Source organism: Anabrus simplex, chromosome 2 (genome assembly GCF_040414725.1).
Source record: "Anabrus simplex isolate iqAnaSimp1 chromosome 2, ASM4041472v1, whole genome shotgun sequence".
Taxonomy (NCBI): Eukaryota; Metazoa; Arthropoda; class Insecta; order Orthoptera; family Tettigoniidae; genus Anabrus; species Anabrus simplex.
The window spans coordinates 69183033-69197180 of NC_090266.1; the positions used below are offsets into that span (position 1 = coordinate 69183033).

Consider the following 14148-nt stretch of genomic DNA (forward strand, 5'->3'; position numbering starts at 1 on the left):
CCCCCACCACCACCATCACGTACAGCCAAACATACACAAAAAATTCCAACATTCTTCAACTTTTTACCTGATGAGGAAGAGTCTAACACAATTTTTATCCTTTGAAATGCACAAATATAAATCACATTTAAGGCAACGGGTTCTGGTTCTACTTTTACAAGCTTCATACTGATAAGTGCATGGTGAAGCTATGTCATCAACATTGGGCCAATGGTCGTACCCGTCATATCTATTTTCGTAGACAGGCTTAGGAGATGGTGTGTAGATCTTAGTCTTCTTTCTTGCAGGATGGTCTTCAACTTCTTCATCCTCATCTTCTTTTCTTCTCCTTTCTGTCTGGAGTTGCTACCAATGCTTGCCCTACTACCATTCGAAAATTGAGAATGTACCAGGCGTTACACCTCCGCTCCGCTAATTCAAACATTGCGCCAGTTGAAACTCCTCTACTGGAGGAAGCCTGAACTTTAACTACCGTGTTAATTCTCAAGTTTCTCAGAAGATGTCCCTACTTGTAAATTTTGAAGTGTTCTGAACTGTGTCGTTTTCGATGTATTTTTGTTTTCCCTGTAGCAAGAAGTATGAACATTCTCTTCTAGATGGCACCTCTTATGAACTACAATTGTGCACTTTTAGTGCGAAGTGTAGGAACCTTTTTTTTTTGAAGAAATTTAGTATTTATAAGTTTGTTCTTTATTAAATTTCTTTCTGACATTGTTTAAGTTGGCAACGTTAACCTTTTCTTTCCACCAGTTTTGAAATTGGCCAATCATAAATTTTTGTAATTAATTTTCCACCAATCCTGGTTTTCTTCTTCAGTTTTAACATGTAATCTTTTGGCCGTCCAATAAAATGCTTGTGGGCGGGTGTTATCATTCATGAAATGTCTCGAATGTTCCGCGAGGGTATATAAACTACTGATTTTCGGGTCTCTGCGCCACTTCAGTAACATCTATCATTGTGTAAATTATGTAGCAGGGGGCGGGAAGCGCCTCTTTCGTCGGGCAGCAGTTCTTCAATAAGGTAATGGCCTTTTAATAACTTCTTTTCGTGCTAGCTCAGCAGTTTAACTCTCGGGGCAGGTTCGATACTTTTTACCTTGTAACTTTCCTCTAAAATGTAAGAGACTCTTGGTGTAAATTCTGTCTCTTTAAACTACAAATTGGGATAGAGTGTGCCTAACCCTCTCGAGCTCCCATTCATTTTGTTTTGAGGTGACTACGTTTTCATAACAGCTTCCCTTCTACTCGTAATGTCATAAAGTTTTCTATCGTGTCACCTCCGTAGAATGGGATTAGCCCTTGCATAAGCGGCCTAGGGCCAAATTAGGTTTTAATAAAGTGTATTAGGAGTGCAAGTACGCCTCCACTCAAATTGGTATTTTGGGGCCATGTCATTGACCTGTTTCTTTACTTAATAGGCCTCAGTAGGTTGGGTATTTTTACCCCTGTGTTATTGTACTTGGAGGACAGCTTGAATGTGGAGTTTGGTGTGGCCTTTGATGGGCTTGAACTTTGAGAGCGAGTTGCTCTTTCTTAAAATTTGGTTTCTGTGTGCCTCGAGGAGGCTTCACCATGTAATGGGGAGCAAGTGCTCCTGGGCATGATTGGGGTTTTCTGCCCCTTTGTGGAATCTTGTATATAAGTAATGTTGGGCTAATTGCTCAAGAATTGTGTGTCTGGCTCTCGGAGCCCAAATCCTGTAACACTGTAATTGTACATTCTCGAATTGTTGCTAGGCTACTGAGTACCTGTTATATTTGTTATTTCTTGATCTTAAATGGAAAATATAACCTTGTTAAATTTTTAATTAACTTTAATTTCGTAGATTGAGACCTATTCATCCCAGCACCTTCTTTCACCTCTAACTACCACGGATAACTCCGTAACAAGTGGTAGCAGAGCGTGGTTGAATGGGTCTCAATTTAGCCCCTTTTGACGGCTAAACATTGCTTTGTTTTCGAACTCTAACAATTTTCTCAGTTGCTGGAATTTTTTGATTTTTCCTTTTTCAAAATTGTTTTGTCATCATGCCTGGCCCTCGCGATGTCCTCCATCTCAACTGTTTGCGCAAGGAGGAGTTGATCTATTAATTAACAATTAGAAATGTGCAATCTGGAGGCACGGTTGCGGTAGACACCAATAAGCTTAGAGAGTCCCTTGATTTGCTCATTTCCATCCCCACTTTGGGAGAGAAAGAAATTGACGACTCTCTTTCCACGATCACTGACAATACTACTGAGTTAGCATCTGTAGTTAGTTTTTTTGAAGAAAATGACCCTTCTCCCAATCAAATTAAACATGTGCAAGCCAGGTTATTTCATTTTTCTAATAGAGTTAACGATCTGTTGTCTCTGAAGTTGAATGACATTCAGAGGAAGGAAGCTAGTGTGGTTCTTGAAAACCTTTCTGAATTGTCCAGTAAGGTTACCCAATTGTTAACTGGGGAAGTTCCTCCCAAAACCGACCTACCCGCTACGGTAAACGTAGCCAGCGAGGACCGTTCTCCCACCGGGGAAGAAAGTACCAAATCGATAGGAGTTCAACAAACCTCTGCCCCATTAGACCATGAATCTGAACGACATACCTCATTGAATAATGTACGTTCTGCATTAGCTTCTTTGCCACTTAAACCTTTACCTACTATGTCACCCGGGTGCAGCAGCTTGCCTCATTCATTAGCAATGTTACTCAGAGGTATTTCTAAGTTTTCGGTTAACTCTACCAGTGAAGTTATTTCATTCTTAAGGTTTTTAGTTGAATTTCAGGATCATGCCCTTGTTTTTTCTCTTTCTCCGTGTCAAATTTTGCAGATCATTTATCCCTATGCAATTGGTGTTCTCTCAGACAAAATTGTTAGGGCAATAGCAGAACAGTCATCTATTGAAGATTTTCATGCACACCTTCTTGCAAATTTCATTCCTGCTCGTGCGAGGTCATCTCTGATTCAGAAGTACTATTATCGAGTACAGAGACTGGATGAAAATCTTGCTGATTTCATACAAGACTGTCGTGTACCGACCTCCCACGGACTCGAACCGGCGGACTGCCAGGTGGAAGGCAGCCGGGGTTCGCAGCCGAGTCTTGAGCTCAAGGTGTCAGAGGAGATTAATTAGTGTTAGAATGATGATCAAAAACAGGAGACACCTTGTAGCATTAAGGTAATTGAATAATAATTATAGTCAGATTTAGTTACTGTAAGAAAAGGGAAATATTTCAAGAAGTTACATGTAGTGGAGAGAGAGTTTGCGAAGTGCGCTTACACAAGTGTTGACTAAGAGCGGGGACTTGTTGATCACAACAAGGTATTTACTGTGTATCGACAAACATAGCTAGTATGCCAGGGCCCGCCCGATAACCGACAAAGGAACAAAGCCGAGTGCAAGGCCAGTCAGGGTCAGTACAGATGCACTTAGGAAACAAGGAAAGATGAGGACAAAGTAAGACAGAAGACAGTAGTGCCTAGGTAGCAGCACTTACTGTGACAACTTTTGAGAATAGCTGCTTGAAGGCGCCACGGACTGGATGAACAGTTTGGTAATGCCTGTAAGACCCAACCCCTTGGTAGGAGGTAGGGATAGAACTTTGAGTTCAGGAGCGGAGATATAATCCCTGGCCAAGATGGCGCAGGGCCTTCTTCCAGTCAGTAGTTCGTACTTGTCAGAACGAGATTCTGTTCGGGCATAGCCCAAGTGCCGTAGGGCAAGATTCAGATAGACGCGTAGTAGAACAGTAGGTGCGTGGAACAAGATCATTACATTCAGACTTGTAAATATACTGTACATAGTAGTTTTAGTGTCCTCAGTAATAAAGGACAGGGAAATAACTTCTTCTTTTATTTCGGGAGTAGCGGGACGAGTCATACCTACAAATTACCTGCCTACATTCCGCTCGGCAGGTCAGGTAATACTTCAACATCCAACGGCCTGGTGACCAACCTACGAGTACGTCTCTCAGGACAGGTAGGTCACGACAAGACATTAAATTCTATACCAGGGTGTTTGCTCTTCACTTCCCTGAAGATCAGATTGTACAGGCCATTGTGGAAGGCATTTCTCCATCTTACAGATCATACTTGTGTTTTGCGTCGCGTCCGCAAACTTTTGCCCAATTAGAGGCTTTGGCCGTCTCCGCCGAAGGAGTTAGATACGCCGATACCTTGCGTGTCGCGAAAGAACCCCCTCCTTCTTTCAGTAATTCTCGGCCTCCACCTCGCCGACCAGTCACACCCCGTAAATGTTATGCTTGCGGGTCGCCTGACCATCTTCGCAACAAATGTCCATTGATCAAATCTAGTAGGATAAATAATGGAGCGAGTTTATCCCGAGGTTGTTTTAAATGCGGCGTGTTCTCCCATATTGCCAAGAACTGCCCTAATGCTAACAGCACCCCCTCCTGCTCAGCTTCGGGGGCAACCTCCACCAACAATCATAAGTGACTAGGGGCTTCGGCTGAGTCGGCGAACCCTTCTTCTCGAGGCTCAGCCCCAAGCAATCATGTCGAAATTTCAGGGAAAACTCTGTCTTCAAATTTATCCTTTGAAGGTCCCAAAGAATGTCTTAGGATTGCGGCGGATTCCCCCGCACCCGTACCTTTTCTTAAAATTGAGGTGAATAATGAGCCTATAACTGCTCTTTTAGATTCAGGCAGTGTTTGTTCTATTATTTCGGCTGAATGGTATTCGAAATTGAAATCTGTTTGTAAGCTTCCTGACTATTGTTCATCTTCGGTTCAATATGTTTCGGCTAATTCATCTCCATTAGAAATTTTAGGCTCCTTAAATGTCAAAATTCGTATTTCTAAATTCACTTGGAAAGTTAAATTGTTTGTGGCTAAGCACTTATCTTGCCCCATTATATTGGGAGCCGACTTCATGTCCCATACGGGTCTAGTGCTCGACCGTCAAAGTAAGTCGTGCATGTTCAAATTTGCTTCTAATTGTAAAATCCCCTTATTGAAATGTAATTCTGTATCATGTGCATCTGTTTCGCCTACCCAGGATGAGATGTTGTTAGACCTTAGACATCTACCTGAGGAGCAGGCTGATAGTATTCGTAAGCTGTGTCAGTCGTTTCCAGAGGTGTTCTCTGATACCCTTGGTGTTACTGACCTTCTTGAATACAAAATTGAGGTCATAGATTTGATTCCTATCCGTTTTCCACCTTATAGGCTATCTCCACCTAAAATGAAGGTATTGAAAGAAATCATCGATCAAATGTTAAAGGATGGTATTATTCGGCCCTCTAAGTCGGCATATTCTTCGCCTATTTTTCTAGTCCCGAAACCCCAAGGTGGCTTCAGGCCTGTCATTGATTATAGGGCTCTCAATCGGAAGGTGGTGTTACAATCTGTGCCCCTTCCTGACCTTCATTCTTGTTTTTCATGGTTTCGTAAAGCTAAGTTCTTTACCATCTTGGATCTAAATCAGGCCTATAATCAAATTCCTCTGGCTGAAGAATCCAAACGTCTTACAGCGTTTGCCACGGATTGGAATTTGTATGAATACAACCGCGTGCCTTTCGGGCTCCACACCGGAGCAGCTGTGCTTACGAGGCTACTAGATAGGGTCTTCTCCGACATCAAATTTGAGTACTTGTACCACTATCTTGATGATGTCGTCGTATTTTCAGAGACTTTTGAAGAACATCTAGATCATCTAAAGGAAGTTCTCAATCGCCTTCGTAAGGCGGGCCTAACTGTGAAGTTGTCCAAGGTAGCTTTCGCTAAGCCTTCCATGTCATTCCTAGGGCATATTGTCTCTCCCGATGGTGTCGCAGTCGATCACTCTAGAACACAGGCCATCCGTGATTTCAAACCTCCCAAGGACAGCAAAGGTATTGCCAGGTTCATTGGTATGGTGAATTTCTTCAGGAAATTTATTCCTAACTTCGCTAATAGAGCGGCGCCCTTGAACCCTCATCGTAGGAAAGGCATAAAATTTGAGTGGGGGCCTTCGCAACAAGCCGCTTTTGAAGACCTGAATTTAGCTCTTTGTAATGCCCCTGTCCTTGCTATGCCGGATTTCTCGAAGAAATTCATCGTCCAAACCGACGCGTCATCGTCGGCGGGAGCTGCAGTCCTTCTTCAAGAGACTGAACTAGGGAGGTGACCCATCGCCTATGCATCTAGGACTCTATCGGCTCAAGAAGCCAAGTATTCCATCTATGAGCTCGAAGGTTTGGCAGTCTTATTTGCCCTAGAAAAGTTCCGTCTCTATCTGGAACATGTCAAATTCGACTTGGAGACTGATAATCAAGCCTTAAGCTGGGTCTTACGTAGGCCGCGTCGTACTGGTCGCATAGCCCGGTGGGCCATCCGAATTTCTGCCTTCCAGTTTGACGTTAGGCATATCAGAGGCACTGAAAATGTTGTCGCAGACGGACTCAGCCGTATGTTTTCCACAATCGTTGTAGTCCAGTTCGAAACACAGAAGTGACTTAGTTTTTAGCAGTTAGAAAAATAAAACCGAACTCGCACAAACGTGCGACCTGGTGCTGAAAGGGCTATGAAAAGAAATTTGCACACTTCGAACATTGTTGTAGGAAGTAGATATTTTTGAAGACTTTGATCTAGAACGTGGCATTGTATGGAAGTGAAACGTAGACGATAATTCATCACCTCCCGAGTCCATGCTATCTGAGGTTAATGCCATCTTAACAGATGCTCCCATGCTCTTTAGGGATATTGAGAAATATCAACGTGAAGATCCAACGCTGGCTCCGATCATGGAAACCCTTTCTTCTGGGGAACATGTTGTCCCTTATGTACTGAGGAATGGTGTTTTATGTTGCCCTTCGAGGCATGATCAGATGATGAAAGTCGTAGTTCCAGCTGTTCTTATACCAATGATCTTCAAGTACTATCATGAGATCCCATTAGGGGGGCATTTAGGCATCTTTAAAACCCGTGAAAAGATCCGTGAAATGTTTATCTGGAAGGGTATGGACGGTGAAATTCGTGAACTAGTAAAGGCTTGTAAATCTTGCTTGCTTAGTAAACCCACCATGTCTACCAAGATAGGCCTTTTGTCTTTTCATCAAGCATCGCGCTCAATGGAACGCCTGTATATTGATTACGTAGGACCCTTCCCCCAGTCAAAGGGGAATGCCAACAAGTTCATCCTTGTATGTGTAGATGGTTTTACAAGATTTTCTTGGTTATTCCCGACTAAGCTGGCTATCGCTCAGTCCACCATTACTTGTTTAAATTCTATCTTTGCTTCTTTTGGTCCGTGTCAATATATTGTGTCTGACAATGCTAAGGCTTTCACATCCAATCTATTTCGTAAATTCTGTTTTGATCTGTCCATATCTCATGTGACTACTTCTGCTTATTATCCCCAACCATCTCTTGCCGAAAGAGTCAATCGTAACCTCAGGTCGGCTCTTATTGCTTATCATCATGAAGACCATTCAAGGTGGGACACGTCCCTGCATTGGTTAGCTTTCGCTCTGAATTCGGCTGTTCATGAATCACATAAATTTACTCCAGCTTCGTTGATGTTCAAGTTTGTTCCCAACACGCCGCTCTCCAACCTTTGGTCTTTGAGTGATATTCTACCTGAGACAATAGATCCAGATAATATTAAAGATCTTTGGAAGAAGGCTAAAGCCAATCTTAAAGTGTCTCATGAAAAGGTTAGGGAAAGATATGATCGTGGACGGAGACCCACCAATTTGAAGGTAGGTGACCAGGTGATGGTCAAAAATTTTGTTCCCGCGAGCAAGCTTGCCCCCAGATTTCATGGGCCTTGTATTATTCTCGATTTCCTTACACCCGTTACCTTATTGCTAAGCAATCCAGCCACCGAGAGGATATTTAGGGTTCACCTGTCGCAGGTGAAACCTGTGTAGCTTCCGCGCTAATGTAGCTGATTTTATATTTGCTTTAACATTTTGAAGGTATTCGGAAGGTTATATTTTTTTGGGGGTTTTCTTTGTGAGGCCTTCTGCCCTTGGAGTCAGGTTCCTTATATTTAAGCATTTATTGTAAAACCTTCCCCGACCAGTTAAACTGCCATCTTGTCCTTACCATGGCCATCACCACGCTCTCGTCTCCTGCTCAACAACACACAGTGGCTATTTAAATGAAATAAATATTTCCACGCTGCTGGCCCCTCTGTTCCACCACAATGAATGTACCCTAAAATCATTCTGGTCCAACAAAATTCTGTCGCCGAGATCTTAATGTTTCAGTGCCCCCGCAGCAGCGCGGCGCCGTACCGCCACTGAGGTGGGGTACAGGCCCGCCCCTCTCCAGTGAGGCCAACCAGTGTACGGCGAGCTGGAGTCCTCCTCCCGGCCAAGGCTGATGTGCGGCGCACAACCTGCGACTTGCCCGCGACCTGTATGTTCGCCGTGGGCGCGGCGTGCTTCTACTCCACTACTCCTCTCATAGTGCGGGCGAGCGGTATCTCAGGGTACTTGAGGGGTCCGAGCGGCCTCCTCTGGACACAAGCAGCGGCGGCTGGTCTGGCCGTCAAACCTTATCAATATTGGATGTACTTAATCAGATACATGGACATTTAATACCAACAAGTACTACTTTTTTTTGATTCAACGGCAATATTTGGTGGACTTAGAAAATTTTTCTTCCCTTTCAAGAATTAAAAGTTTTTCCCTCTGAATTCAACTTCTACAAGTATAAAGACATTCCTTCAAACGTTACTACAAAGAATTTTGAAATTGGATCCAATCATTTTAAGAAAACCTTGTTTGTAAATCCTTCTGCAATTAATTTCTATTTCAACAGCATAACTTGGACCTTGTTTTAAAACAAAAGTTTATGTTCTTCTGTGTTACCCCTTGGAGGGACTTTCGGTGGGGGAGGTCTGTACCAGGCGGTACACCTCCGCTCTGCTAATTCAAACATTGCACCAGTTGAAACTCCTCTACTGGAGGAAGCCTGAACTTTAACTACCGTGTTAATTCTCAAGTTTCTCAGAAGATGTCCCTACTTGTAAATTTTGAAGTGTTCTGAACTGTGTCGTTTTCGATGTATTTTTGTTTTCCCTGTAGCAGGAAGTATGAACATTCTCTTCTAGATGGCACCTCTTATGAACTACAATTGTGCATTCTAGTGCGAAGTGTAGGAACCTCTTTTTTTGAAGAAATTTAGTATTTATAAGTTTGTTCTTTATTAAATTTCTTTCTGCCATTGTTTAAGTTGGCAACGTTAACCCTTTCTTTCCACCAGTTTTGAAATTGGCCAATCATAAATTTTTGTAATTAATTTTCCACCAATCCTGGTTTTCTTCTTCAGTTTTAACATGTAATCTTTTGGCCGTCCAATAAAATGCTTGTGGGCGGGTGTTATCATTCATGAAATGTCTCGAATGTTCCGCGAGGGTATATAAACTGCTGATTTTTGGGTCTCTGCGCCACTTCAGTAACATCTATCATTGTGTAAATTATGTAGCAGGGGGCGGGAAGCGCCTCTTTCGTCGGGCAGCAGTTCTTCAATAAGGTAATGGCCTTTTAATAACTTCTTTTCGCGCTAGCTCAGCAGTTTAACTCTCGGGGCAGGTTCGATACTTTTTACCTTGTAACTTTCCTCTAAAATGTAAAAGACTCTTGGTGTAAATTCTGTCTCTTTAAACTACAAATTGGGATAGAGTGTGCCTAACCCTCTCAAGCTCCCATTCATTTTGTTTTGAGGTGACTACGTTTTCATAACAGTTTCCCTTCTACTCGTAATGTCATAAAGTTTTCTATCGTGTCACCTCCGTAGAATGGGATTAGCCCTTGCATAAGCGGCCTAGGGCCAAATTAGGTTTTAATAAAGTGTATTAGGAGTGCAGGTACGCCTCCACTCAAGTTGGTATTTTGGGGCCATGTCATTGATCTGTTTCTTTACTTAATAGGCCTCAGTAGGTTGGGTATTTTTACTCCTGTGTTATTGTACTTGGAGGACAGCTTGAATGTGGAGTTTGGTGTGGCCTTTGATGGGCTTGAACTTTGAGAGCGAGTTGCTCTTTCTTAAAATTTGGTTTCTGTGTGCCTCGAGGAGGCTTCACCGTGTAATGGGGAGCAAGTGCTCCTGGGCATGATTGGGGTTTTCTGCCCCTTTGTGGAATCTTGTATATAAGTAATGTTGGGCTAATTGCTCAAGAATTGTGTGTCTGGCTCTCGGAGCCCAAATCCTGTAACACTGTAATTGTACATTCTCGAATTGTTGCTAGGCTACTGAGTACCTGTTATATTTGTTATTTCCTGATCTTAAACGGAAAATATAACCTTGTTAAATTTTTAATTAACTTTAATTTCGTAGATTGAGACCTATTCATCCCAGCACCTTCTTTCACCTCTAACTACCACGGATAACTCCGTAACAGAGAAGATTGAGAATCTTACTTTTGGGAACTTTGCTCGACAGTCCTCCCGGTACTGTATCCAACTATTAACAATGCTCATAACATGGAAGTGGAGAATCATTTTCAAGGTCTATTTCTTTGTCCTGAACAATGTTCAGTAGCATTCTTATTATTGATTGCAAATATCTGCTCCCCCCATGAGCTTATTGTAATTCTTAATAAAAAACAAGGGCAGTCGACTTCAATATATTTGTGTTCATTTTTTGACCACCTTCTTACCGTGGCTAGGGGTTCAATCCTGGCAAAAGTAGAAGCAACAACGACTCATTGAGAGTCTTTCCATTCCATAACTACAATGGCAATGTCAGAACGCACATATTCATGAACAGGTGTTGACCCCGTGGGTACCCAGTCATCTTCATCACTTACAAACAATGTAATATTCGGTCCTCAGATAACCTGCAAGCATAAATAATATGGAACTGGGCATAAATCTTGTACAGGTATTCTATAAATATGAATTGAATCAAAATTACTGCTTACAAAGTAATATTTCAATTTGAGGTTAGAATTCCTGCCGACCTGAAGCAAAGCCTGACTGCCACAATCGTGCTAGTTGAACTTCGATGCAAGTATAAATTAATATTATTGTATGTATAGCTAACTAATGTTCATAAAATCAATAAATGTAATGTCTACAAATGACACATTCCCAAACATAGCCTTATCATGTCGTATTTTTAAAAATATAAAGCACTTACCTTGAGAGCACATGGTCATTTTTTAACATCAATGTTTACCAGTCACAGCTGCTTCCTGGAGACAGAAAAAAAACCCAGTTGGATGATGTAGCGTGGAACCCGCACAATCGTTGTAGTCCAGTTCGAAACACAGAAGTGACTTAGTTTTTAGCAGTTAGAAAAATAAAACCGAACTCACACAAACGTGCGACCTGGTGCTGAAAGGGCTATGAAAAGAAATTTGCACACTTCGAACATTGTTGTAGGAAGTAGATATTTTTGAAGACTTTGATCTAGAACATGGCATTGTATGGAAGTGAAACGTAGACGATAACTTGCTCAGAGAGGAAGAGAATAGAAGCAAGAAAGAGCATAGAAGCTTTTGAAATGTGGTGTTACAGAAGAATGCTGAAGATGAGATGGGGGGATCAAATCACAAATAAAGAGATACTGAATATAATTGGTGAAAGGAGATTGATTTAGCTAAATTTGACAAGAAGAAGAGATAGAATGATGGGATACATCTAAAGACACCCAGAACATGTTCAGTTGGTTTTTGAGGGAAGTGTAGGTGTTAAGAACGGTAGAGGTAGACCAAGGTATGAATATGGCTAGCAGGTTAGAGGAGATGTAGGATGTAGTAGTTACATAGAAATGAGATGATTAGTACAGGGAATGTTGGCATGGAGAGTTGTATCAAACCAGTCTCTGGACTGGTGACTCAAATAACAACAATGTTTCATAGCACATAATCTCAGATTATCATATGCACCTAACATTTAGTTTAAACATTGTACTTAGATGTTGTTTACATATTATTTCTGCAGCCATCCCTTGGGCTCTTTTGTTAATAGGCATCTAGGTTGCTGACTGTTTGAAACAGAAGTGTATGGCAATAAACTTGGGAAGCTGTTTTATTTAGGAGACTTTGGGCGAGTTGGCCATGCGGTTAGGGGTGCGCTGCTGTGAGCTTGCATCCTGGAGATAGTGGGTTCAAGGCCAACTGTTGGCAACCCTGAAGATGGTTTTCCGTGGTTTCCCATTTTCACACCAGGTAAATGCTGGGGCTTAATGAAGGCCACGGCTGCTTCCTTCGCACTCCTGGGCCTTTCCTATCCTATCAGCGCCATAAGACATATCTGTCTCAGTGTGATGTTTAGCCAATTGTAAAAATTATTTAGGAGACACTCCTATAAAACATACGATTGTGTTTGGTAGATGGAAAGTAGTATTGTCATGTTTCATAAAATTTTGCTGTTGGTACGAGGTTATATGAAACTACAGGACATCACTTCAATTTTTCTCTCTTCATCAGTAAGGGGGCTGATAACAGCTTGGTTTGACCTGTGAAATAATATGTACCAGTAGTAGTCTGATCATCATCTGTATTGGAGGAAGACCTATTATTATTATTATTATTATTATTATTATTATTATTATTATTATTATTATTATTATTATTATTATTATTATTATTATTATTATTATTATTATTATTATTATTATTATTATTATTATTATTATTATTATTATTATTATTATTATTATTATTATTATTATTATTATTATTATTATTATTATTATTATTATTATTATTATTATTATTATTATTATTATTATTATTATTATTATTATTATTATTATTATTATTATTATTATTATTATTATTATTATTATTATTATTATTATTATTATTATTATTATTATTATTATTATTATTATTATTATTATTATTATTATTATTATTATTATTATTATTATTATTATTATTATTATTATTATTATTATTATTATTATTATTATTATTATTATTATTATTATTATTATTATTATTATTATTATTATTATTATTATTATTATTATTATTATTATTATTATTATTATTATTATTATTATTATTATTATTATTATTATTATTATTATTCAGAAGAAGGGACTAGAAGTATAGTGTACAGTTTTATCAGATAAGAGTTTTGCAAAACTCATAATGGATATATTTACAGATTCTTCACTTTGTTTGTTTATGTACTTCATTTACTTTCTTCGTCTTTATATGCGTATTTCGTATTTAGCTTTACAATTTATTTCATGGTGTAAATGAATATGTATGGAACTGAGGAGAGGGATAGAGTGATTAGTTTGTAGCTACACTGTCGTTTTACATTAATTTAAGTTAGGGGATGTTTTGTGGATTGGTATTTACTTAGCACTAAAAGACTGAGGAAGGAAGGTTTGCGGTTGTAGTTACCCATGGAAATTTGGAGAAAGTTTTGATTTATTCACATACCAGGTGGTTCACCAGCCCCTTATTCTTTTTGGAGGTAGTTAACCCAACTAATGTGTATACCATAGTCGTCCAAAAAACATTCTTTATGGCCTTAGTAAAACTATACCATTTAAACAATGCTCGCAAATATGGTAGAAATCATTAGCGGCAGTGTTATTTCTATTACTTCAACCATAATGAATGTGTTAAACTATCACAGCTGTGAATATCACTGTCTTTTTCCTTTCCTTTCCTTTGGTGTTCATAAAACTAGGTTATACTCGTTATTTGGGTTTCCTATCTCCAAAGAGTAAGGGGCTGGTGAGCCACCCGGTATATAAGAAGGTCATGACAACTGAAGTTATGTATTTTCTGAGAGTATTGTAAAGGTGTTATAACAGAAAGTAATGTGTGGGATAGCTCCTAGGTTTCATGGTAAGGCTTTAATATCTGTGGCTGAGGTTGAACGCATATGTTATTTCGTTGTCTTACCTTCCTTCTGTAATACTTTCTCCTTTCTCCTGTCGCTAATGAAAACAAGTGCAAAGATATTTGCAAGCTTCGGTCTTTTTGTTTTTGTTTTGTGAGTTGGTCTTCCCCCCCTTCCATTGTGTTATAGTGTTGATGCTGTGATCCAGTCTATGAATTGATAAAATAAATTTTAAACAATCTGTTTTCAGACTTCTATCAAAATGAAGCTCCTTTGCCAAGAGATTGCGAAGCAGTTCTCAGGTGAAAGCTTGGATGTAAGTAAATTAAATCTTAAGCTGTATGGATTTTCAAAAACCACCTATGTATCTAAAATGATTTAAAATCTTCACAATTATTTGAGTC

At 39.9% G+C, this 14148-nt stretch overlaps 1 protein-coding gene across 3 annotated transcripts in view; it reads left to right on the top strand.

Annotated features, from left to right (window-relative positions):
* LOC136863858 (COMM domain-containing protein 4) overlaps positions 1-14148 on the top strand; it is a 198421-nt gene that overhangs the window by 31360 nt on the left and 152913 nt on the right. For all 3 annotated transcript variants that reach the window (XM_068226076.1, XM_068226077.1, XM_068226078.1), the window contains exon 4: positions 13995-14060. In XM_068226076.1, the coding sequence (XP_068082177.1) occupies positions 13995-14060 (66 nt within the window). The remainder of the gene's footprint in view (positions 1-13994; positions 14061-14148) is intronic.